The sequence below is a fragment of the Oncorhynchus masou genome, chromosome 29 (genome assembly GCF_036934945.1).
Source record: "Oncorhynchus masou masou isolate Uvic2021 chromosome 29, UVic_Omas_1.1, whole genome shotgun sequence".
NCBI lineage: Eukaryota > Metazoa > Chordata > Actinopteri > Salmoniformes > Salmonidae > Oncorhynchus > Oncorhynchus masou.
The window spans coordinates 86101622-86128495 of NC_088240.1; the positions used below are offsets into that span (position 1 = coordinate 86101622).

Consider the following 26874-nt stretch of genomic DNA (forward strand, 5'->3'; position numbering starts at 1 on the left):
AGGTGTTTGAAGGAGGTGTGGGAGGGAGGTGTGTGACTGTCTTTAGTAGTGGGAGATGTGGGAGGGAGGTGTGTGACTGTCTTTAGTAGTGGGAGATGTGGGAGGGAGGTGTGGGAGGGAGGTGTGTGACTGTGTTTAGTAGTGGGAGATGTGGGAGGGAGGTGTGTGACTGTCTTTAGTAGTGGGAGATGTGGGAGGGAGGTGTGTGACTGTCTTTAGTAGTGGGAGATGTGGGAGGGAGGTGTGTGACTGTCTTTAGTAGTGGGAGATGTGAGATGGAGGTGTGTGACTGTGTTTAGTAGTGGGAGGTGTGGGAGGGAGGTGTGTGACTGTGTTTAGTAGTGGGAGATGTGGGAGGGAGGTGTGTGACTGTCTTTAGTAGTGGGAGGTGTGGGAGGGAGGTGTGGCCTCTGTCAGAAGCTGTTTATAGTTAAAACCTGCCTCCTCCATCTCTCCTCCTCCTCTCCTCCTCTCCTCCAACTCTCCTCCACCTCTCCTCCTCTAGTCCTCCTCTCCTCCACCTCTCCTCTATCCTCCACCTCTCCTCCTCCTCTCCTCCACCTGTCCTTCTCCTCTCCTCCTCCAACTCTCCTCTCCTCCTCCTCCTCACCCTCCATCTCCTCCTCAACCTCTCCTCTCCTCCTCCACCCTCTCCTCCTCCACCCTCTCCTACTCCACCTCTCCTCCTCCTCCTCCTCCTCCTCTCCTCCTCCATCGCTCCTCTCCTCCTCCACCTCTCCTCTCCTCCTTCACCTAGCCTGTCCTCCATCTCTCCTCTTCACCGCTCCTCCTTCGCCATCTCTCCTCCACCTAGCCTCTTCTCTATCTCTCCTCTCCAACTATGTTCCACCTAGCCTGTCTCCCACCTCTCCTCCTCCTCCTCATCTCCTCTCCTTCTCCTCCACCTCTCCTCTACCTCTCCTCCACCTAGCCGCTCCTCCTCCACCTCTCCTCCTTCTCCACCTCTCCTCCACCTGTCCTCCTCCACCTCTCCTCCACCTCTCCTCTCCTCCTCCACCTCTCCTCCAGCTCCCCTCTCCTCCTCCACCTCCATCTCTCCTCCTCCTGTCCTCCTCCTCTCCTACTCCACCTCTACTCCACCTCTCCTCTCCTCCTCCTCCTCCTCCTCTCCTCTCCTCCTCCACCTCCCCTCCTCTCCACCTCCCCTCTCTTCCTCCTCCTCCTCTCCTCCTCCACCTCTCCTCCTCTCCTCCACCTCTCTTCCACCTCTCCTCCACCTCTCCTCCTCTCCTCTCCTCCTCCACCTCTCCTCCTCTCCACCTCTCCCCTCCTCCTCCTCTCCTCCTCTACCTCTCCTCCTCCTCTCTTCCACCTCTCTTCCACCTCTCCTCCACCTCTCCTCCTCCTCCTCCTCTCCTCCCCTCCTCCACCTCTCGTCCTCTCCACCTCCCCTCTCTTCCTCCACCTCTCCTCCTCCTCTCCTCATCCAACTCTCCTCCTCTCCTCCACCTCTCCTCCACCTCTCCTCCTCCTCCTCCTCCACCTCTCCTCTCCTCCTCCACCTCTTCTCTCCTCCTCCACCACTGCTCTCCTCCCCCACCTCCTCCTCCTCCCTTCCTTCTCCACATCTCCTCTCCTCCTTCACCTAGCCTGTCCTCCATCTCTCCTCTCCATCTCTCCCCCACCTCTCCTCCTTCTCCACCTCTCCTCCACCTAGCCTCTCCTCCACCGCTCCTCTCCTCCACCTCTCCTCCTCCTCTCCTCCTCCATCTCTCCTCCTTCTCCACCTCTCCTCCACCTAGCCTCTATTCTACCTAGCCTCTCCTCCTCCACCTCTCCTCCTTCTCCTCCAACTCTCCTCCTCCTCCTCCTCTACTCCTCTCCTCCTCCTCTCCTCCACCACCTCTCCTCTCCTCCACCTCTCCTCTCTATCCTCTCTTCACCACTCTCCTCCCATCTTTCCTCTCCTCACCACTCTCCTCCCATCTTTCCTCCCTTCACCACTCTCCTCCTCCTCTCTTCACCACTCTCCTCCCATATTTCCTCTCTTCAACACTCTCCTCCCATCTTTCCTCTCTTCACCACTCTCATCCTCCTCTCTTCACCACTCTCCTCCCATCTTTCCTCTCTTCACCACTCTCCTCCCATCTTTCCTCCCTTCACCACTCTCCTCCCATCTTTCCTCTCTTCACCACTCTCCTCCCATCTTTCCTCCCTTCACCACTCTCCTCCCATCTTTCCTCCCTTCACCACTCTCCTCCCATCTTTCCTCTCTTCACCACTCTCCTCCCATCTTTCCTCTCTTCACCACTCTCCTCCCATCTTTCCTCCCTTCACCACTCTCCTCCCATCTTTCCTCCCTTCACCACTCTCCTCCCATCTTTCCTCTCTTCACCACTCTCCTCCCATCTTTCCTCTCTTCACCACTCTCCTCCCATCTTTCCTCCCTTCACCACTCTCCTCCCATCTTTCCTCCCTTCACCACTCTCCTCCCATCTTTCCTCCCTTCACCACTCTCCTCCCATCTTTCCTCTCTTCACCACTCTCCTCCCATCTTTCCTCCCTTCACCACTCTCCTCCCATCTTTCCTCCCTTCACCACTCTCCTCCCATCTTTCCTCCCTTCACCACTCTCCTCCCATCTTTCCTCCCTTCACCACTCCTCTCCCATCTTTCCTCTCCTCACCACTCTCCTCCCATCTTTCCTCCCTTCACCACTCTCCTCCCATCTTTCCTCCCTTCACCACTCTCCTCCCATCTTTCCTCTCTTCACCACTCTCCTCCCATCTTTCCTCCCTTCACCACTCTCCTCCCATCTTTCCTCCCTTCACCACTCTCCTCCCATCTTTCCTCTCTTCACCATTCTCCTCCCATCTTTCCTCCCTTCACCACTCTCCTCCCATCTTTCCTCCCTTCACCACTCTCCTCCCATCTTTCCTCCCTTCACCACTCTCCTCCCATCTTTCCTCTCTTCACCATTCTCCTCCCATCTTTCCTCTCTTCAACACTCTCCTCCCATCTTTCCTCTCTTCAACACTCTCCTCCCATCTTTCCTCTCCTCACCACTCTCCTCCCATCTTTCCTCTCTTCAACACTCTCCTCCCATCTTTCCTCTCTTCACCACTCTCCTCCCATCTTTCCTCCCTTCACCACTCTCCTCCCATCTTTCCTCTCCTCACCACTCTCCTCCCATCTTTCCTCTCTTCAACACTCTCCTCCCATCTTTCCTCTCTTCAACACTCTCCTCCCATCTTTCCTCTCCTCACCACTCTCCTCCCATCTTTCCTCTCTTCACCACTCTCCTCCCATCTTTCCTCCCTTCACCACTCTCCTCCCATCTTTCCTCCCTTCACCACTCTCCTCCCATCTTTCCTCTCTTCACCACTCTCCTCCCATCTTTCCTCTCTTCACCACTCTCCTCCCATCTTTCCTCTCTTCACCACTCTCCTCCCATCTTTCCTCCCTTCACCACTCTCCTCCCATCTTTCCTCTCTTCACCACTCTCCTCCCATCTTTCCTCTCTTCACCACTCTCCTCCCATCTTTCCTCTCTTCACCACTCTCCTCCCATCTTTCCTCCCTTCACCACTCTCCTCCCATCTTTCCTCCTTCTCCTTTCTCCACATCTCTCCCTTTCTGTCTCTCCCCATCCCTCTCTCCTCCTCTCTCTCCCTCCCTCCCCCTTCTCTCCCTCTTCCTCTCTTTCTCCCTCCCTCTCTCTCCTCCTCTCTGCTGGGTAATATACAGTGTGTTTCAAGTCTAACCCTGACACCCAGCAGAGAGGGAGAGAGAGAGGGAGAAAGGGGGAAGGGAGGGAGAGAGAGAGGGAGAAAGGGGAGGAGGGAGAGAGAGAGAGAGAGGGAGAAGGAGAGGGACGGGCTACGCTCGCACACCTAAACGCATGCAGATGTGCCTCAGATTCCTCTTGAGTTGAGCATAGTTTCTTTCTTGTCAAAGGTTCTTTTTTATTTTTCTGTGTTATGGGTAAATATGTTTTCCTGCACCTTATTTGTGGAAAAATCTTCAAAATGTTTTGGTGCCTTTAGGGCCATTCAGAGAGCTGATAGAGGACCTTATTACTGATGAATGTGTTTGTGATTCTTCCTGCTTGCATTTTCTATGTATAATTTGCAGTGTGGACTTCTGTAGTGTTGGTCATTCAGGACTCATCTGTAAAACAGACCTTGGTCTCAGTATGACTCCCTGGAAAAATAAAAGGTTAAAAATAAAAAAATAATTTAAAAAATGATTATTTATGCTGATGCTTGTGACATCATACTCTCATACCCCGTTTGGGTTCCATCTGAGACCAGACCAGACCATGTGAGTCAGTGGGGAGATTCAGGTAGAGACCAGACCATGTGAGTCAGTGGGGAGATTCAGGTAGAGACCAGACCATGTGAGTCAGTGGGGAGATTCAGGTAGAGACCAGACCATGTGAGTCAGTGGGGAGATTCAGGTAGAGACCAGACCCTGTGACTCAGTGGGGAGATTCAGGTAGAGACCAGACCAGACCATGTGACTCAGTGGGGAGATTCAGGTAGAGACCAGACCAGACCATGTGACTCAGTGGGGAGATTCAGGTAGAGACCAGACCATGTGAATCAGTGGGAAGATTCAGGTAGAGACCAGACCATGTGACTCAGTGGGGAGATTCAAGTAGAGACCAGACCAGATCATGTGAGTCAGTGGGGAGATTCAGGTAGAAACCAGACAAGACCAGACCAGACCAGACCATGTGAGTCAGTGGGGAGATTCAGGTAGAGACCAGACCAGACCATGTGAGTCAGTGGGGAGATTCAGGTAGAGACCAGACCATGTGAGTCAGTGGGGAGATTCAGGTAGAGACCAGACCAGACCATGTGAGTCAGTGGGGAGATTCAGGTAGAAACCAGACAAGACCAGACCAGACCAGACCATGTGAGTCAGTGGGGAGATTCAGGTAGAGACCAGACCAGACCATGTGAGTCAGTGGGGAGATTCAGGTAGAGACCAGACCATGTGAGTCAGTGGGGAGATTCAGGTAGAGACCAGACCAGACCAGACCATGTGAGTCAGTGGGGAGATTCAGGTAGAGACCAGACCATGTGAGTCCGTGGGAAGATTCAGGTAGAGACCAGACCATGTGAGTCAGTGGGGAGATTCAGGTCGAGACCAGACCAGACCATGTGACTCAGTGGGGAGATTCAGGTAGAGACCAGACCATGTGAGTCAGTGGGGAGATTCAGGTAGAGACCAGACCAGACCAGGCCATGTGAGTCAGTGGGGAGATTCAGGTAGAGACCAGACCAGACACCAGACACTACTTAAAGTGGATTGTTTGTTAAAAGTCCCCCAGATAGAACAGGGAGCAACAGCACCCTATTCTCTCGATAGAACAGGGAGCAACAGCACCATATTCTCTAGGTAGAACAGGGAGCAACAGCACCCTATTCCCTAGATAGAACAGGGAGCAACAGCACCCTATTCTCTAGATAGAACAGGGAGCAACAGCACCCTATTCCCTAGATAGAACAGGGAGCAACAGCACCCTATTCTCTAGGTAGAACAGGGAGCAACAGCACCCCATTCTCTAGATAGAACAGGGAGCAACAGCACCCTATTCTCTAGATAGAACAGGGAGCAACAGCACCCTATTCTCTAGATAGAACAGGGAGCAACAGCACCCTATTCTCTCGATAGAACAGGGAGCAACAGCACCATATTCTCTAGGTAGAACAGGGAGCAACAGCACCCTATTCCCTAGATAGAACAGGGAGCAACAGCACCCTATTCTCTAGATAGAACAGGGAGCAACAGCACCCTATTCCCTAGATAGAACAGGGAGCAACAGCACCCTATTCTCTAGGTAGAACAGGGAGCAACAGCACCCCATTCTCTAGATAGAACAGGGAGCAACAGCACCCTATTCTCTAGATAGAACAGGGAGCAACAGCACCCTATTCTCTAGATAGAACAGGGAGCAACAGCACCCTATTCTCTAGATAGAACAGGGAGCAACAGCACCCTATTCTCTAGATAGAACAGGGAGCAACAGCACCCTATTCTCTAGATAGAACAGGGAGCAACAGCACCCTATTCTCTAGATAGAACAGGGAGCAACAGCACCCTATTCTCTAGGTAGAACAGGGAGCAACACTACCCTATTCTCTAGATAGAACAGGGAGCAACAGCACCCTATTCTCTAGATAGAACAGGGAGCAACAGCACCCTATTCTCTAGATAGAACAGGGAGCAACAGCACCCTATTCTCTAGATAGAACAGGGAGCAACAGCACCCTATTCCCTAGATAGAACAGGGAGCAACAGCACCCTATTCTCTAGATAGAACAGGGAGCAACACTACCCTATTCTCTAGATAGAACAGGGAGCAACAGCACCCTATTCTCTAGATAGAACAGGGAGCAACAGCACCCTATTCTCTAGATAGAACAGGGAGCAACAGCACCCTATTCCCTAGATAGAACAGGGAGCAACAGCACCCTATTCTCTAAATAGAACAGGGAGCAACAGCACCCTATTCTCTAGATAGAACAGGGAGCAACAGCACCCTATTCTCTAGATAGAACAGGGAGCAACAGCACCCTATTCTCTAGATAGAACAGGGAGCAACAGCACCCTATTCTCTAAATAGAACAGGGAGCAACAGCACCCTATTCTCTAGATAGAACAGGGAGCAACAGCACCCTATTCTCTAGGTAGAACAGGGAGCAACAGCACCCTATTCTCTAGATAGAACAGGGAGAACTAGCAATACGTCTTCAGAAACATGTCACATGTCACATGTCTTAGGCAGCACCACACGTCAGGACACACACACACACACACACACGCACACACGCACACACGCACACACACACACACACACGCACAAACTCCCTCCTCCAGTGGTGCATGTTTTTGTAATTGTGTCTTTAATCAGTCCCATCCTATCCGACTGGACGTTTCCATCCTGCAAACACACACACATGCTCTTGTTGCAAAGCACCTGAAAAGTTTATTCCTTCGTGTTTGGCAGTTTAAAAAAAAAGATGACATGACTTTTCATCAAGTTATCTTTTCTATTAACGATTTAGATCAACTTCAATGCTTCTGCAGCTAAAAATCACCCAATCACAATCCTCTGTAGCTCCCTATCAAACCGTGCCATGTGGAACCCCAAGCCTCCATCTCTCAATGCCCAAGTAGAATCAGAACACATGTGAAGTACATCTTAAATGGCACCCTATTCCCTTTATAGTGCACTATACTTTTAACCAAAGCCCTATGGGGTTCCGTTTGGGATTCAGCCTCTCTCCTGGAACAGGTCAAGATGACAGAACACATATGTCTGTTTGATAGATGCATGAGTGACTATTGTGGGAGTTTGGAGGCAGCTTGAAAGCTTGGCAGTGGTGTCTCTTTCTCTGTCCGCCCTTGACAGTAAAGCATTATAAGCATGCAAATGTTCTAAGTGTTTGTTCTTCTCTCTCTCTCTCTCTCTCTCTCTCATCCCTCTCTCTCCCTCTCTCTCTCTCTCTCTCTTGCTCTCTCTCTCTCTCGCTCTCTCTCCCTCTCTCTCTCTTCCCTCTCTCTCTCTCTCTCTCTCTCTCTCTCTCTCATCCCTCTCTCTCCCCCTCTCTCTCTCTCTCTCTTGCTCTCTTCTCTCTCTCTCCTCCCTCTCTTTCTCCTCCCTATCTCTACCCCTCTGTCCTGCCTCTCTTCCCTTCCTAGGAGTTTCCACATAGTGAGCTGAAGGGGAGACAGCTCTTAGACCATCACTGTCCTCTAGAGGGTAAGTATAAGAATACATGTTTCTATGTTTCAGACTGGTAAGATATGAGTAAATGCTTTCATCTGCAGAGCACAGATCTGGGCCCGTCATCCACAAAGCGTCTCAGAGTAGTAGTGCTGATCTAGGATCTGTCCATATAATGTGATCTAAAAGGCTAAACTGATCCTCGGTTGCAAGTTCAATGACCCCAGGAAGACTAGCTGTCATCATGTCTGTTACGTCTCTGTGTTGTTGGGTTCATGACCCCAGGAAGACTAGCTGTCATCATGTCTGTTACGTCTCTGTGTTGTTGGGTTCATGACCCCAGGAAGACTAGCTGTCATCATGTCTGTTACGTCTCTGTGTTGTTGGGTTCATGACCCCAGGAAGACTAGCTGTCATCATGTCTGTTACGTCTCTGTGTTGTTGGGTTCATGACCCCAGGAAGACTAGCTGTCATCATGTCTATTACGTCTCTGTGTTGTTGGGTTCATGACCCCAGGAAGACTAGCTGTCATCATGTCTGTTATGTCTCTGTGTTGTTGGGTTCATGACCCCAGGAAGACTAGCTGTCATCATGTCTATTACGTCTCTGTGTTGTTGGGTTCATGACCCCAGGAAGACTAGCTGTCATCATGTCTGTTATGTCTCTGTGTTGTTGGGTTCATGACCCCAGGAAGACTAGCTGTCATCATGTCTGTTACGTCTCTGTGTTGTTGGGTTCATGACCCCAGGAAGACTAGCTGTCATCATGTCTGTTACGTCTCTGTGTTGTTGGGTTCATGACCCCAGGAAGACTAGCTGTCATCATGTCTGTTACGTCTCTGTGTTGTTGGGTTCATGACCCCAGGAAGACTAGCTGTCATCATGTCTGTTACGTCTCTGTGTTGTTGGGTTCATGACCCCAGGAAGACTAGCTGTCATCATGTCTATTACGTCTCTGTGTTGTTGGGTTCATGACCCCAGGAAGACTAGCTGTCATCATGTCTGTTATGTCTCTGTGTTGTTGGGTTCATGACCCCAGGAAGACTAGCTGTCATCATGTCTATTACGTCTCTGTGTTGTTGGGTTCATGACCCCAGGAAGACTAGCTGTCATCATGTCTGTTACGTCTCTGTGTTGTTGGGTTCATGACCCCAGGAAGACTAGCTGTCGTCATGTCTGTTACGTCTCTGTGTTGTTGGGTTCAGGAAGACTAGCTGTCGTCATGTCTGTTACGTCTCTGTGTTGTTGGGTTCATGACCCCAGGAAGACTAGCTGTCGTCATGTCTGTTACGTCTCTGTGTTGTTGGGTTCATGACCCCAGGAAGACTAGCTGTCATCATGTCTGTTATGTCTCTGTGTTGTTGGGTTCATGACCCCAGGAAGACTAGCTGTCATCATGTCTGTTACGTCTCTGTGTTGTTGGGTTCATGACCCCAGGAAGACTAGCTGTCATCATGTCTGTTACGTCTCTGTGTTGTTGGGTTCAGGAAGACTAGCTGTCGTCATGTCTGTTACGTCTCTGTGTTGTTGGGTTCATGACCCCAGGAAGACTAGCTGTCATCATGTCTGTTACGTCTCTGTGTTGTTGGGTTCATGAAGACTAGCTGTCGTCATGGCGTCAGCTAATGTGGATCTGAATAAAGATGAAGATGTGTGTTGTTGTGTTGTGCCAGTGGATCTCCCTCCAGAGAAGGCTGCTGAGGGCTGTGACAGTTACCTGCAGTCCCCCCACACAGACCCAGGGCCAGACAGGCAGCTACCGAGAGGAGGGGACGCAGGCAAAGTCTCTGGGAAGAAACGCATCAGCCTGGATGTAAGTTAGACGCTGGTCTTTTTTACATCTTCCTATGGATCTTATATGAGGAATGTAGTGTACACTACATGCTATGGATCTTATATGAGGAATGTAGTGTACACTACATGCTATGGATCTTATATGTTGAATGTAGTGTACACTACATGCTATGGATCTTATATGTTGAATGTAGTGTACACTACATGCTATGGATCTTACATGTTGAATGTAGTGTACACTACATGCTATGGATCTTATATGTTGAATGTAGTGTACACTACATGCTATGGATCTTATATGTTGAATGTAGTGTACACTACATGCTATGGATCTTATATGTTGAATGTAGTGTACACTACATGCTATGGATCTTACATGTTGAATGTAGTGTACACTACATGCTATGGATCTTACATGTTGAATGTAGTGTACACTGCATGCTATGGATCTTATATGTTGAATGTAGTGTACACTACATGCTATGGATCTTACATGTTGAATGTAGTGTACACTACATGCTATGGATCTTATATGAGGAATGTAGTGTACATTATATGCTATGATCTTATATGTTGAATGTAGTGTACACTACATGCTATGGATCTTATATGTTGAATGTAGTGTACACTACATGCTATGGATCTTATATGTTGAATGTAGTGTACACTACATGCTATGGATCTTATATGTTGAATGTAGTGTACACTACATGCTATGGATCTTATATGTTGAATGTAGTGTACACTACATGCTATGGATCTTATATGTTGAATGTAGTGTACACTACATGCTATGGATCTTTTATGTTGATTGTAGTATACACTACATGCTATGGATCTTATATGTTGAATGTAGAGTAAACTAGATGTAGTGTACACTTCATGCTATGGATCTTATATGTTGAATGTAGAGTAAACTAGATGTAGTGTACACTTCATGCTATCGATCTTATATGTTGAATGTAGAGTAAACTACGTGCTAGATGTAGTGTACACTACATGCTATGGATCTTACATGTTGAATGTAGTGTACACTACATGCTATGGATCTTATATGTTGAATGTAGTGTACACTACATGCTATGGATCTTAAATGTTGAATGTAGTGTACACTACATGCTACGGATCTTACATGTTGAATGTAGTGTACACTACATGCTATGGATCTTACATGTTGAATGTAGTGTACACTACATGCTATGGATCTTACATGTTGAATGTAGTGTACACTACATGCTATGGATCTTACATGTTGAATGTAGTGTACACTACATGCTATGGATCTTACATGTTGAATGTAGTGTACACTACATTCTCTCTCTATGCCTGCAGCACAGCCTCTCTGCCCGCCTGTCGCTCCCAACGTTTATTTTCCCAGTTACAGTCCTGTTACCAGATACCTCTGAATCAAAGTTACTTCCAGAAAAGCTGTAACTGAGAATTGTGGTTAACGTCTTTTTCCTGGACCAGGAAGAAAGACATGATGTTATATTGTGGTGGCAGGGCATTCCTCCTCCCCCTTCCCTCTCTTCTCCTTTTCTCCCTCTCTTCTCCTTTCCTCCCTCTCTTCTCCTCCCCCTTCCCTCTCTTCTCCTTTCCTCCCTCTCTTCTCATTTCCTCCCTCTCTTCTCCTTTTCTCCCTCTCTTCTCCTTTCCTCCCTCTCTTCTCCTTTCCTCCCTCTCTTCTCCTTTTCTCCCTCTCTTCTCCTTTCCTCCCTCTCTTCTCCTCCCCCTTCCCTCTCTTCTCCTTTTCTCCCTCTCTTCTCCTTTCCTCCCTCTCTTCTCATTTCCTCCCCCTCTTCTCCTTTCCTCCCTCTCTTCTCCTTTCCTCCCCCTCTTCTCCTTTCCTCCCCCTCTTCTCCTTTCCTCCCTCTCTTCTCCTTTCCTCCCTCTCTTCTCCTTTTCTCCCTCTCTTCTCCTTTCCTCCCTCTCTTCTCCTTTCCTCCCTCTCTTCTCCTTTTCTCCCTCTCTTCTCCTTTCCTCCCTCTCTTCTCCTCCCCCTTCCCTCTCTTCTCCTTTTCTCCCTCTCTTCTCCTTTCCTCCCTCTCTTCTCATTTCCTCCCCCTCTTCTCCTTTCCTCCCTCTCTTCTCCTTTCCTCCCCCTCTTCTCCTTTCCTCCCCCTCTTCTCCTTTCCTCCCTCTCTTCTCCTTTTCTCCCTCTCTTCTCCTTTCCTCCCTCTCTTCTCCTTTCCTCCCTCTCTTCTCCTTTTCTCCCTCTCTTCTCCTCCCCCTTCCCTCTCTTCTCCTTTCCTCCCTCTCTTCTCCTTTCCTCCCTCTCTTCTCCTTTTCTCCCTCTCTTCTCCTTTCCTCCCTCTCTTCTCCTTTCCTCCCTCTCTTCTCCTCCCCCTTCCCTCTCTTCTCCTTTTCTCCCTCTCTTCTCCTTTCCTCCCTCTCTTCTCATTTCCCCCCCCTCTTCTCCTTTCCTCCCTCTCTTCTCCTATCCTCCCTCTCTTCTCCTTTCCTCCCTCTCTTCTCCTTTCCTCCCTCTCTTCTCCTTTCCTCCCTCTCTTCTCCAACTGCAGGTCGTCACGGCAGTTCAAGGGCTTTTGCTGAATGTGATTATTTGACTGGTTTTATATTCCTGCTTTGAAAAGCAGCCAGGAGGGGAGGGTGAGTGACTGTGGAAAGGCAGCCAGGAGGGGAGGGTGAGTGACTGTAGAAAAGCAGCCAGGAGGGGAGGGTGAGTGATTGTGGAAAAGCAGCCAGGAGGGGAGGGTGAGTGAATGTAGAAAAGCAGCCAGGAGGGGAGGGTGAGTGACTGTAGAAAAGCAGCCAGGAGGGGAGGGTGAGTGACTGTAGAAAAGCAGCCAGGAGGGGAGGGTGAGTGACTGTAGAAAAGCAGCCTGGAGGGGAGGGTGAGTGACTGTGGAAAAGCAGCCTGGAGGGGAGGGTGAGTGACCGTGGAAAAGCAGCCAGGAGGGGAGGGTGAGTGACTGTGGAAAAGCAGCCTGGAGGGGAGGGTGAGTGACTGTGGAAAAGCAGCCAGGAGGGGAGGGTGAGTGACTGTGGAAAAGCAGCCAGGAGGGGAGGGTGAGTGACTGTGGAAAAGCAGCCTGGAGGGGAGGGTGAGTGACTGTAGAAAAGCAGCCAGGAGGGGAGGGTGAGTGACTGTGGAAAAGCAGCCAGGAGGGGAGGGTGAGTGACTGTGGAAAAGCAGCCAGGAGAGGAGGGTGAGTGACTGTGGAAAAACAGTCAGTAGTGGAGGGTGAGGGACTGTGTAAAAACAGTCAGTAGTGGAGAGTGAGTGACTGTGTAAAAACAGTCAGTAGTGGAGGGTGAGTGACTGTGTAAAAACAGTCAGTAGTGGAGAGTGAGTGACTGTGTAAAAACAGTCAGTAGTGGAGAGTGAGTGACTGTGTGGAGAGAATACATTTTTGCAGTAGGAAAGGAAAGGTTTGACTCTGCTTCCCTCTACTGGTTGTCAAAGTCACTGTTTTTGTGTTTCCAGGCAAAAAGGATCACCTCGGATTCATCCCAAATAGCACCCTATTCTCTATATAGTACACACATTTTGCCCAGGACCCATAGGGGTGTATTTTTGTTATTAACTAAGCCTTGTCCCAGCCAGAACGGCCTTGTAGCGTGAAGCAGTCTGATGTATAAATACACTTCCTGGACAGGATGCTGTCTTTGTCATTAACCAGGAGTATTCCTTGTGTCTCCATGGCGACAGGACCTCGAGTGTGACGTATCAGTGGAGGAAGATAATCGTCAGGAATGGATCTTCACCCTCTATGATTTTGACAACAGTGGCAAAGTTACTAAGGAGGTAAGGCTTCTTTTCATTTATTCAACCCTTATTTTACCAGGTCAGTTGACTGAGAACATTGTCATTTACAGCAACGACCTGGGGAATAGTTACGGGGGGGGGGGTGAATGAGCCAATTGGAAGCTGGGGATGATTAGGCCATGATGGTATGAGGGCCAGATGTCAGGACACCAGGGTGAACACCATATGTCCGCATCCCAAATAGCACCCTCCTCCCGACATAGTGCACTACTTTTGACTACAGCCCTATAGATCCTGGTCAAAGTTAGTGCCCTATATAAGGAACAGTGGAGCCTTTATCTCTGTCCTTAATGGGAAGGTTATAATGTGTTATAACATGTGTAATAATAAGCTGTGTTTGTCCACTCCTCCTCCTCCTCCTCCTCCTCCTTCCCCTCCCCCTCCTCCTCCTCCCCCTCCCCCTCCTCCCCCTCCTCCTCCCCCTCCCCCTCATCCCCCTCCTCCTTCTCCTCCTCCTCCTCCTGCTCCTCCTCCACCACCTCCTCCTCCTCCCCCTCCACCTCCTCCTCCAACTCCTCCTCCCCCTCCTCCACCACCTCCTCCTCGTCCCTCCTCCTCCCCTCCTCCCCCCTCCTCCACCTCCACCTCCTCCCCCTCCTCCACCTCCACCTCCTCCCCCCTCCTCCACCTCCACCTCCTCCACCCCTCCTCCACCACCTCCTCTTCCCCCCCCCCTCCTCCTCCTCCTCCCTCCTCCTCCCCCCCTCCTCCACCTCCACCTCCTCCCCCCCTCCTCCACCTCCACCTCCTCCTCCACCTCCTCCACCCCTCCTCCACCACCTCCTCTTCCCCCCCCCTCCTCCTCCTCCTCCTCCTCCTCCCTCCCCTCCTCCCCCTCCTCCCCCACCACCTCCTCCTCTTCCTCCTCCCCCTCCTCCTCCTCCACCTCCTCCACCTCCTCCTCCTCCCCAGGACATGTCCAGTCTGATGCACACCATCTATGATGTGGTGGACGCTTCGGTCAATCACTCGTCCTGCCACAGTAAGAGGAGGACCCTACGGGTCAAGCTGACCGTCGCCCCAGAGCCCAGTGCTCGGAGGAGAGACCACATCTCCACTGGCCCAGGTAAGAGACACGGAGGGAGAGATGTATATATGTAGAGAGAGAACCTGACGCCCTGTCATGGTTTGTCCTTTTGGTGAAAGAGAGTCGGACCAAAATGCGGCGTGTCTATTGCGATCCATGTTTAATAAAACTGAAGTAAACACGAATCAATATACAAAACAAACGTAACAAGAAAACCGAAACAGCCTAATACTGGTGCAAACTAGCACACGACAGACCGAAGGACAAAAGGACAATAAGGACAATCACCCACAAAACCCAACACCAAACAGGCTACCTAAATATGGTTCCCAATCAGAGACAATGACTAACACCTGCCTCTGATTGAGAACCATATCAGGCCAAACACAGAAACAGATAAACTAGACACACAACATAGAATGCCCACTCAGATCACACCCTGACGAAACAAAACATAGAAACATACAAAGCAAACTATGGTCAGGGTGTGACACACCCTCAGCAAACAGGGGGACAAACACCTACCTGGAGGTGACAGCATTCCCTCCCCCATGTGCCCCCCTAGGCACAACTACAAAACATAACCAACAAAAACGTGTCAAAACTCCAGCAGCTCTGTCGCACGCTGGGTATGTATATAATCAATGGTAGGCTTCGAGGGGACTCCTACGGTAGGTACACCTATAGCTCATCTCTTGGCAGTAGTACTGTAGACTACTTTAACACTGACCTCAACCCAGAGTCTCTCAGAGCGTTCAGTCAGCCCACTGACACCCCAGCAAAATCACAGTCTTCTTGAACAGAGCAATATTCAATCATGAGGCATCAAAGCCAAAGGAACTGAGGGGGTGTCAGCGGGCTGACTGTGCCACTAGAGATTCTGGGTTCGAGTCCAGGCTCTGTCGCAGCCAGCCGGGACCGGGAGGCCCATGGGGCGGCGCACAATTGGCCCAGCGTCGTCCGGGTTAGGGGAGGGTTTGACCGGCAGGGATGTCCTTGTCTCATCTCGCACTAGCTGCTCCTGTGGCGGGTCGGGCGCAGTGCAAGCTGACACGGTCGTCAGGTGTACGGTGTTTCCTCCGACACATTGGTGCGTCTGGCTTCCGGGTTAAGTGGGCATTGTGTCAAGAAGCAGTGCGGCTTGGGGAAGCTCGGCTCTCAACCTTCGCCTCTCCCGAGTCTGTACGGGAGTTGCAGCGATGAGACAAGACTGTAACTACCAATTTGATACGAAATTGGGGAGAAAAAAGGGGTGAAAATACCCCCCAAATAATGTATTTAAAAAAAGAAAGGTGAGGAAAGGAGAGTAGTGTGGAAACCAAAAAACTATTAGGCAACAATAAATTCAATCCCTTTTACACAACTTCCTGGACAAAATGTTTCACTGTAATAGTGATGGTGTAAACTCTAAACAGTATATTTGACCTCTCAGCTTTCCTATCAAATCTCAACATTTCAAACAGAAAACCGAAGAAAATTAATAACAATGACAAATGGTTTAATGAAAAATGCTAAATCCTATGAAAGAAATTACGAAATCTATCCAACAAAAAACATAGAGACCCAGAAAACCTCTACGCCTTCACTATGGTGATTCACTAAAACAATACAGAGATACTCTACCTGGGCCCTGACAGTAAATCTCAGTAAGACCAAAATAATGGTGTTCCAAAAAAGGTCCAGTTGCCAGGACCACAGATACAAATTCCATCTAGACACTGTTGCCCGAGAGCACACAAACACGATACATACCTCGGCCTAAACATCGGGGCCACAGGTAACTTCCACAAAGCTGTGAACGATCTGAGAGACAAGGCAAGGGCCTTCTATGCCATCAGAAGGAACATAACATTTGACATACCAATTAGGATCTGGCTAAAACTACTTAAATCAGTTATAGAACCTATTGCCCTTTATGGTTGTGAGGTCTGGGGTCCGCTCACCAACCAAGAATTCACAAAATGTGACAAACACCAAATTGAGACTCTGCATGCAGAATTCTGCTAAAATATCCTCTGTGTACAACGTAAAACACCAAATAATGCAAGCAGAGCAAAATTAGGCCGATACCCGCTACTGATCAAAATCCAGAAAAGAGCTGTTAAATTCTACAACCATCTAAAAGGAAGCGATTCCCAAACCTTCCATAACAAAGCCATCACCTACAGAGAGATGAACCTGGAGAAGAGTCCCCTCAGCAAGCTGGTCCTGGGGCTCTGTTCACAAACACAAACACACCCCACAGAGCCCCAGGACAGCAACACAATTAGACACAACAAGATGATGAGAAAACTAAAAGATAATTACTTGACACATTGGAAATAATTAAAAAAACAGAGCAAACTAGAATGTTGACTGACCCTAAACAGAGAGAACACACTGGCAGAATACTTGACCACTGTGACTGACCCTAAACAGAGAGTACATAGTGGCAGAATACCTGACCACTGTGACTGACCCTAAACAGAGAGAACACACTGGCAGAATATATCTGACCACTGTGACTGACCCTAAACAGAGAGTACATAGTGGCAGATACCTGACCTCTGTGACTGACCCTAAACAGAGAGTACACAGTGGCAGAATACCTGACCTCTGTGACTGACCCTAAACAGAGAGTACATAGTGGCAGAATATACCTGACCACTGTGACTGACCCTAAACAGAGAGTACATAGTGGCAGAATATACCTGACCACTGTGACTGACCCTAAACAGAGAGTACATAGTGGCAGATACCTGACCTCTGTGACTGACCCTAAACAGAGAGTACACACTGGCAGAATACCTGACCACTGTGACTGACCCTAAACAGAGAGTACACAGTGGCAGAATACCTGACCTCTGTGACTGACCCTAAACAGAGAGTACACAGTGGCAGATACCTGACCTCTGTGACTGACCCTAAACAGAGAGTACATAGTGGCAGAATATACCTGACCACTGTGACTGACCCTAAACAGAGAGTACACACTGGCAGAATACCTGACCACTGTGACTGACCCTAAACAGAGAGTACATAGTGGCAGATACCTGACCACTGTGACTGACCCAAACTCAAGGAAAGCTTTGACTATGTACAGACTCAGTGAGTATAGCCTTGCTATTGAGAAAGGCCGCCGTAGGCAGACATGGCTCTCAAGAGAAGACAGGCTATGTGCTCACTGCCCACAGAATGAGGAGGAAACTACACATATCTCCCTCAGATCACACAGACCCAGAAAGAATGAAAACAAACCCGATTCTGATCAACTCCCATATCTACTGGGTGAAATACCACAGTGTGGCATCACAGCAGCAAGATTTGTGAACCTGTTGCCACAAGAAAAGGGCAACCAGTGAAGAACCAACACCATTGTAAATACAACCCATATTTATGTTTATTTATTTTCCCTTTTGTACATATTATGACATTTGTAATGTCTTTAATCTTTTGGAACTTCTGTGAGTGTAATGTTTACTGTTCATTTGTATTGTTTATTTCAGGACGGACGGAGGGAGGGAGGGAGGGAGGGAGGGAGGGAGGGAGGGAGGGAGGGAGGGAGGGAGGGAGGGATCTATGTGAACTTTATCATGGCTGTATACAGTCTCTCTCTATGGGTTGTAGCTAGTTGTTTGTACAGGGCTGTTTTTGTTTATGTTGTAGTTGTTTATGTTTATATGTTGTTGTCTCTCATCAGACCGGGAGTCAGGACGCCTTCACCAGGAGGAGGGACGATCAGCAGACAGACGGCTTTCTTCTCATATCAGGTCAACTCACACACACACACACACACACACACACACACACACACACACACACACACACACACACACACACACACACACACACACACACACACACACACACAACCCTACCACACACACCCTGACAGACGCCTGTCCTCCTACACCAGGCCAGCCCTCCCAGGCCAGAGCAGTGAGGGACAGCATTACTGTGTGGATGAGAACACTGAGAGGAGGAATCACTATCTGGACCTAGCTGGTATAGAGAACTACACCTCCAGGTTTGAAGGTTGGTACCACTCAGCTTATCTCTCTCCCTGTACTAACAATTACAATGTGTTGGAGCCAGATAGCCAACTAAACCTCATGAGAATAAAGTGGCCTTGTAGTGAACTTGTCTATTATACAACATACACTGCCTTCAGAGAGGATTCACACGCCTTGACTTTTTTCCACATTTTGTTGAGTTGGATTAAAATAAATTTAATTGTGATATTTTTGTCAACGATATACAGAAAATACTCTGTAATGTCAAAGTGTAAGAAAATTTTGAACATTTGTATAAAAATTTAAAAAAAACATGAAAAAATATATACAAATATATCTTAGTTTAGATAGGCATTCAACCCCCTGAGCTATGAGTCTTTCTGGGTGAGTCTTTCTGGGTGAGTCTTTCTGGGTGAGTCTTTCTGGGTGAGTCTTTCTGGGTAAGTCTTTCTGGGTAAGTCTTTCTGGGTAGATTTCTACACCTGGATTGAGCAACATTTGTCCACTCTTCTTTTCAAAATTCTCTAAGCTCTGTCAAATTGGTTCTTGATCATTTCCAGACAACCATTTTCAGGTCTTGTCATAGACAGTCCAAACTCATTTTCAAACAGTCCAAGTCCAAACTGTAACTCTACCACTAAGGAACATTCACTGTCTTCTTGGTAAGCAATTCCAGTGTAGATTTGACCTTGTGTTGTAGGTTATTGTCCTGCTGAAAGGTGAATTCATCTCCCAGTGTCTGGTGGAAAGGAGACTGAACCAGGTTTTTCTCTAGGGTTTTGCCTGTGCTTAGCTCCACTCCGTTTTCTTTTTTATCCTGAAAAACTCCCCAGTCCTTAACGATTACAATCATACCCATAACATGATGCTGCCGCCACTATTCCTGAAAATATGTCAAGTGATACTCCTTAATGTTGCATTGGACTTGCTCCAAACATAACACTTTGTATTCCGGACAAAAAGTGAATAGCTTTTTCACATTTTTACTTTAGTGCCTTGTTGCAAACAAAATGCATGTTCTGGAATATTTTTTATACTCTACATGCTTCCTTCTTTTCACTCTGTCATTTCGGTTAGTATTGTGGAGTAACTACAATGTTGTTGATCCATCCTCAGCTATCTATTATCACAGCCATTAAACTCTGTAACTGTTTTAAAATCAGAATTGGCCTCATGGTGAAATCCTTGAGCGGTTTCCTTCCTCTCTGGCAACTGAGTTAGGAAGGACACCTGTATTTTTATAGTGACTGGGTGTATTGATGCACCATCCAAAGTGTAATAACTTCACCATGCTCAAAGGAATATTCAATGTCTGCTTTTTTTATTTTGACCCATCTACCAATAGGTGCAAAAGCTCCCTGGTCTTTGTGGTTGAAGCTGTGTTTGAAATGCACTGCATGACTGAGAGACCTTGCAGATAATTGTACAGTATGTGTCATTAAAACATCATGTTAAACGCTATTATTGCACACAGAGTGAGTCCATAGAACTCATTATGGGATTCCCTCTCTTTCTCTGTCATCTTTCTCTCTCTGTGTCATCTCTCTTTCTCTCTCTCTCTCTCTCTCTTTCTCTGTCATCTCTCTCTCTCTCTCTCTCTCTCTCTCTCTCTCTCTCTCTCTGTGATGTCCCTGTCTCTCACTCTCTGCAATCTCTTTCTCTCTCTCTTTCTCTGTCATTTTTCTCGCTCTCGCTCTCTCTCTCTCTCTCTTTCTCTGTGATGTCCATGTCTCTCGCTCACTGTATTCTCTCTCTTTCTGTGATCTCTCTCTCTCGCTCACTGTATTCTCTCTCTCTTTCTGTGATCTCTCTCTCTCGCTCACTGTATTCTCTCTCTCTTTCTGTGATCTCTCTCTCTCGCTCACTGTATTCTCTCTCTCTTTCTGTGATCTCTCTCTCTCTCGCTCACTGTAATCTCTCTCTCTCTTTCTGTGATCTCTCTCTCTCGCTCACTGTAATCTCTCTCTCTCTTTCTGTGATCTCTCTCTCTCTCTCGCTCACTGTAATCTCTCTCTCTCTTTCTGTGATCTCTCTCGCTCTCTGTAATCTCTCTCTCCGCCTATCTCTCTTTCTCGCTCTGTGTTTCTCTCTCTCTATTCTCTCTCCTTCCTCCAGGATCCACCCCTCCCCCCCCCCCCCAGGAGACCCATCTGCAGACCTCCCAGTCCCAGAACCGCTCCCGTTCCCAGGAGCCCGAGGCCCACGCCGCCCACGCCCACCAGCGCCGCTCGCAGGTCATCAGTGAGAACTACACCCCTCTAGAAGCCCGGGGTCGGGGCGCGTCACACTTCCTGAAGTCCCCCAGAGGAACATCTAAAGGATCCGGCATCGGAGGGACCACTGGGGGACTTGAAAGGGCCAAGTCTAGTAAATACCACGCTGGGGGTCATTACCCTCCTCAGCCTCCTCCTCTCCAGACCCTGCTGCATACAGGGACCTCCTCATCTGGGGGTCATTACCCTCCCCAGCCTCCTCCTCTCCAGACCCTGCTGCATACAGGGACCTCCTCATCTGGGGGTCACGGAGGTCAGGATGTGTACCATCTCCCCTCCTCCAGCCACCACCAGCACCCTCTGCAGCACAGCCACAGCAAACGGCTCCGGGCCAAAGCCAGGGAGGGTCAGGGCCTGTCGCCGTCCAAAACGCCCCTGTCACCTCACTCCAATCCCCAGCATCAGCATCAGGGTCCCCCTCCTCCCTGTCTGGAGAGGGAGAAGGAGAGGGAGCAGGGGTCTGGGCTGCCCGGCAGCCCTGGGTCCTTTGTGTTGCCTCTGGTGCAGCGTCACGAGCACCGACACCACCACGAACACCACCATCACCACCACTACCACCACCACCACCAGACATGACCCAATAGGACGCCAGTCACAGTAACAGTCAGAGACTGAGAGACCTTTAAAGGGCCGACTGACCACACCCGTCTGTCTGAAGAAGGACTCAACCTCCTCGCCCAATGGGAATGTCTCCACTTCTGTCCTGAGGCTGCCCAATCTGAGGTGGCACCCTATTCCCTATATAGTGCACCACTTTTGACCAGAGCCCTATTGGTTAGCCCTAACTCTAACCCTGTAGACGTTTGCCAAATGTGGTGCACTATATAACAAGGTGCCATTCAGACAGCCCAGGATCTGAACCCTCCTCCATTTCGTGCCAGGCAGGCTGCCAGAGCCAGACAGTTTCCCTGAGATATCCTGGGATCAGACACACTGATGGAAACTGGAGTGTGGCTGACTTGACTGCTGTGGTTATTCCATTGTAAAGGGTTGCTGAAGACACGGTGGTGCAGTTTTGTAAGACGTTTTCTATGGCACAGTTCTGAATCTGAATCAAATGAGGTTAAACGTCCTGCTGGACCAAGCTACTCCTCTCTACGCGTGGACCTTCACAAAGGGAGAACAGATACAGTACAGCTCTATGTGGACAGAGGTCAGAGGTCATCAAAAGTGACATCATTTCCTCCTTGGTGTTGACCCATAGATTTTCTTGTTCCCAGAAGCTAGGTACTGTCTCCTTCGTCCCAAATGACACACTATTCCATTTTATAGTATACAACCTTTAACCAGGGATCATAGGACTCTAGTCTAAAGTAGTGCACTATTTAGGGAATAGCGTGACATTTGGGACACTGCCTCTCCGTGTGTCTTGTGTGTAGGAGAGCTTTCCTCCCAACGGTGTATCTCAGGTGTTAGGTGCTGCTCCTTAGCTGTTCTCTCTACTACTTCCTCATTGGAACCGGAACCCTGCTGTTGGGGTTCCAGAACCAGAGGAACGATATCAAATCACCACTGACAGTTTTAATGCAAGAAATATCTAGCTATGTAAGCATTCACATCTGTATATGTATACACATTTTACTGTAATAATACTGTATTTATATGCATGTTATTTCATCATGAATTATAATGATGCATATATGTCTTTTGTCGTTGATGTATTTTAATAAACATTATATATACTGTATATTGATATTGTTACGTTTCCTAGCCCTGTTATGTCCCAGAATGCTTCATGGTTGTTTGTACCATGCGTCAAAGAATGGTGCTCTGCTGCCGCAGTGTGGTTAGAGACAGCAGAATACAATGTCCAGGGAACGGACGAGGCCACGAGAGGACACCTGTTGCTGTCAGGAGGGATAGTGCATTCTGGAACTGTCTGCATTGTGATTGTTTGTCAATGAAAAAATCGAATGTTACAAATCGAATGTATAATCTATATATATCCGATGCGTACAACGGCAGATAGCAAAACTAGTGACACCATTTTATTTAGGAGGGATTGAAATGAGCAATCTGGGATTTTTTTTTTTACATACATTTTTAGATTGTTTCAATTAATTATATATAGCCATTGGTTCTTGAAAAATATAACTTATAAATGCCTCATACAATTTATACATGTTTCATGAGCTGTTTTACCCCAGAACCCTGGGGTGTCAATATTTCCCTTGTCAATATTGGCACCCCATTTGGAATCCCCTCCTTTGTAGGCGTATTGTCTCTCTGTCTTCTTAAATGATCCAGAGATTCGATTAGCGCATAGATGAACGGTCTATAGTAAACTAATGTTGTGTTTCATACCACTACATATACGACATTGTAATTACAGAGTAGCACAACTCCCGGGTGCGCTACCCTTTTTGAGCTCTGGCCATCACGGATTTGTGTGGGAGCCAAATAAGAACCCGGGCTGTGACAAACAATGGTAGCGATGAAAGGCGAGGGGAGGGTTGGCTAAATGCAAATATCCACTTTGTGCTGTTGAGAGAACCTCCTCCAACACTGACAACTGGCAATTTCCATCCTAAGAATCCTACGCTGTAGGCTGAGAATAATGCACCTACAATTCTGCCACGTCCCTTCTTTACAGCGACGTTACAACTTCTTGTAACTACGATTTAATTCACAACTTTGAAACGTGTTCGGTTCATTCCATCGAGCAAGAGTTGGACAACGGTCAGTGAAGATGGACATTTGATGACCTCGGGTGTGTCGCGGGAGGGACAGGAAGCGTCTGTGCACCTGTGAGAACTAAACCAAAAGGTAAGCGACGCGTCGATCCGCTTGACATTCAAACAGGTACATTTGATTTATCTAAAAAAAAACGTTGTTTTTAATTTGTGTTCAAAATGCACTTGTCAAACTTTCCATTTTAACAACACCGATTTAAATCACCCCAAACCCATGTTTGTTGGCCGCTATATGGGCAATATAGTTTTGCATTGCTCTAAACGTTTTGTTCTGAGTTGCATGCTCTCACATAGCCTATCCACATTCCCGAACATCTCATTTGAGACTCCTGATGTTTTTCTCCACAGTAAAACAATAATAGTGCTTGAGACAAGAGGCAGAAACACAGCGCAGCTTCGTTTAGAGACGCTAAGCCTTTCTAAACGTGATTATCCTTAGCCCGTCGATACGCTGGCTTTCATTCAAGACATGCATGAGAAAGGCTTTGCGACACAATGGACCAGTGGGAGCTTGTCTGCTATTATAGAGGCACTGGGAAAGAGAGGAGGACTCTTTCGTGAATATTGATATTGTCATGAGAGTGGGGGAGAGGGAGAGAGAGAGAGAGGGGGGGAGAGAGAGAGAGAGGGGGGAGAGAGGGGGGGAGAGGGAGAGAGAGAGGGAGGGAGAGAGAGAGAGAGGGGGGGGAGAGAGAGAGGGGGGAGAGGGAGAGAGAGAGAGAGGGGGGGGGAGAGAGAGACATAGAAACAGAGAGACAGAGAAACAGAGAAACAGAGAGACAGAGAGTGAATGAATGACATGGATGGAACACATTACAGATCAGTGGATGGGGGGGAGAGAGAGAGACATAGAGACAGAGAGACATAGAGACAGAGAGACATAGAGACAGAGAGACATAGAGACAGAGAGTGAGTGACATGGATGGAACACATTACAGATCAGTGGATGGGGGGAGAGAGAGAGAGAGACAGAGAGTGAATGACATGGATGGAACACATTACAGATCAGTGGATGTTGAGTAATTCAGCTATTTAAAAACATTTTGTGGAAAATGCCTCATACCTGACAATTATAAATAATAAATTAATGTTGTAAATTAGTCCACAAACTTGTCAAGTTACAATTAATTTAAAGTGCATTTCACAACATACTTTACAGAGAAAGTAAGAATTTTCTCCAAACAATTTGCTAGTAATCTGCAAACAGAAATTGGCTTTGGGGTTGAATGCTACTGTTGAAATGAACTCTATCCCTGCAGGAAGACATCAAAGCAGACTCGACATGAGGGCTTTCTTGACAACAATTGCCCCATTCTACTACCCTACTACCCTACCCCTGGCCTGGCCTGGCCACCCCCACACTCCCCATCCCCTGTTTCCACTTCATTAAGCCCCAAGCTCCTGAGTCCAATCTGGAGGGAAAATGCTTCACTAATTCTAACGTCAGTCCCAAATGGCTCCCTGTTTAGTGCACTAACGTTTAACCACTACCCATAGGAAAACCATATATGGAATAAGGTGCCATTTGGAAACACGTTAAGACTCCTTTTCCCAACAAATGAGGAAGACATTTTGTCTCTGCTTTCATTTGAGTCAGACCCTGACAAGCTGTCAACAGTTGTACTTTTTCCTCTCTCATTTACTGACCACCATATTGTTGGGGAAACGGAGTGAGTGAAACAGGACGCAGAGAGTTGAATTGTCGCCATGGCAGGCTGCACTGGTTTCTGAGTGACAGAGTTTAGAGTTCTGCTGTCTGATTGGCAGGGTTTAGAGCTCTGCTGTTTGATTGGCAGGGTTTAGAGCTCTGCTGTCTGATTGGCAGGGTTTAGAGCTCTGCTGTCTGATTGGTAGTGTGTAGAGCTCTGCTGTCTGATTGACAGGGTTTAGAGCTCTGCTGTCTGATTGACAGGGTTTAGAGCTCTGCTGTCTGATTGGCAGGGTTTAGAGCTCTGCTGTCTGATTGACAGGGTTTAGAGCTCTGCTGTCTGATTGGCAGGGTGTAGAGCTCTGCTGTCTGATTGGCAGGGTGTAGAACAGTGGGTCATGGGGATGGTTGACCCCTGTGGCCAGCGAGTTGGACTGCTCTTGTAACTGCACATCAATACGGAGCATAGCATGTTTGTGTTATCTGTCTTGTGTTAGCAACAACTTGCCAACAAGAGGTTTGAAAGAGAGGTTTTTATCTGGTAGTATTTGCCTCTATAAATATGGATACCAAAATTACATTTAGGACTACATGTTCACAAGCCTAAAGGTATGGAAGGGAAGTCTGCAGAGTTAGAGACTAGTGTACTATCTGAAGGGTATGGAAGGGAAGTGTGCAGAGTTAGAGACTAGTGTACTATCTGAAGGGTATGGAAGGGAAGTCTGCAGAGTTAGAGACTAGTGTACTATCTGAAGGGTATGGAAGGGAAGTGTGCAGAGTTAGAGACTAGTGTACTATCTGAAGGGTATGGAAGGGAAGTCTGCAGAGTTAGAGACTAGTGTACTATCTGAAGGGTATGGAAGGGAAGTCTGCAGAGTTAGAGACTAGTGTACTATCTGAAGGGTATGGAAGAGAAGTCTGCAGAGTTAGAGACTAGTGTACTATCTGAAGGGAAGTCTGCAGAGTTAGAGACTAGTGTACTATCTGAAGGGTATGGAAGGGAAGAGTGCAGAGTTAGAGACTAGTGTACTACCTGAAGGGAAGTCTGCAGAGTTAGAGACTAGTGTACTATCTGAAGGGTATGGAAGGGAAGTGTGCAGAGTTAGAGACTAGTGTACTATCTGAAGGGAAGTCTGCAGAGTTAGAGACTAGTGTACTATCTGAAGGGAAGTCTGCAGAGTTAGAGATTAGTGTACTATCTGAAGGGTATGGAAGGGAAGTGTGCAGAGTTAGAGACTAGTGTACTATCTGAAGGGAAGTCTGCAGAGTTAGAGACTAGTGTACTATCTGAAGGGAAGTCTGCAGAGTTAGAGATTAGTGTACTATCTGAAGGGTATGGAAGGGAAGTGTGCAGAGTTAGAGACTAGTGTACTATCTGAAGGGAAGTCTGCAGAGTTAGAGATTAGTGTACTATCTGAAGGGTATGGAAGGGAAGTCTGCAGAGTTAGAGACTAGTGTACTATCTGAAGGGTATGGAAGGGAAGTCTGCAGAGTTAGAGACTAGTGTACTATCTGAAGGGTATGGAAGGGAAGTCTGCAGAGTTAGAGGCTAGTGTACTATCTGAAGGGTATGGAAGGGAAGTGTGCAGAGTTAGAGACTAGTGTACTATCTGAAGGGAAGTCTGCAGAGTTAGAGACTAGTGTACTATCTGAAGGGTATGGAAGGGAAGTCTGCAGAGTTAGAGACTAGTGTACTATCTGAAGGGTATGGAAGGGAAGTCTGCAGAGTTAGAGACTAGTGTACTATCTGAAAGGTATGGAAGGGAAGTCTGCAGAGTTAGAGACTAGTGTACTATCTGAAGGGAAGTCTGCAGAGTTAGAGACTAGTGTACTATCTGAAGGGTATGGAAGGGAAGTGTGCAGAGTTAGAGACTAGTGTACTATCTGAAGGGAAGTCTGCAGAGTTAGAGACTAGTGTACTATCTGAAGGGTATGGAAGGGAAGTCTGCAGAGTTAGAGA

At 48.0% G+C, this 26874-nt stretch overlaps 1 protein-coding gene across 1 annotated transcript in view; it reads left to right on the top strand.

Moving 5' to 3' along the window:
* Positions 1-22260, top strand: part of LOC135520888 (protein naked cuticle homolog 2-like) — a 98980-nt gene extending 76720 nt beyond the window's left edge. Inside the window, exons 4-10 of the mRNA XM_064946713.1 lie at positions 7673-7733; positions 9371-9510; positions 13165-13260; positions 14194-14347; positions 17988-18057; positions 18204-18322; positions 20416-22260. Of these exons, the coding sequence (XP_064802785.1) occupies positions 7673-7733; positions 9371-9510; positions 13165-13260; positions 14194-14347; positions 17988-18057; positions 18204-18322; positions 20416-21149 (1374 nt within the window). The 3' untranslated portion in view covers positions 21150-22260. The remainder of the gene's footprint in view (positions 1-7672; positions 7734-9370; positions 9511-13164; positions 13261-14193; positions 14348-17987; positions 18058-18203; positions 18323-20415) is intronic.
* Positions 22261-26874: the final 4614 nt, after the last annotated feature.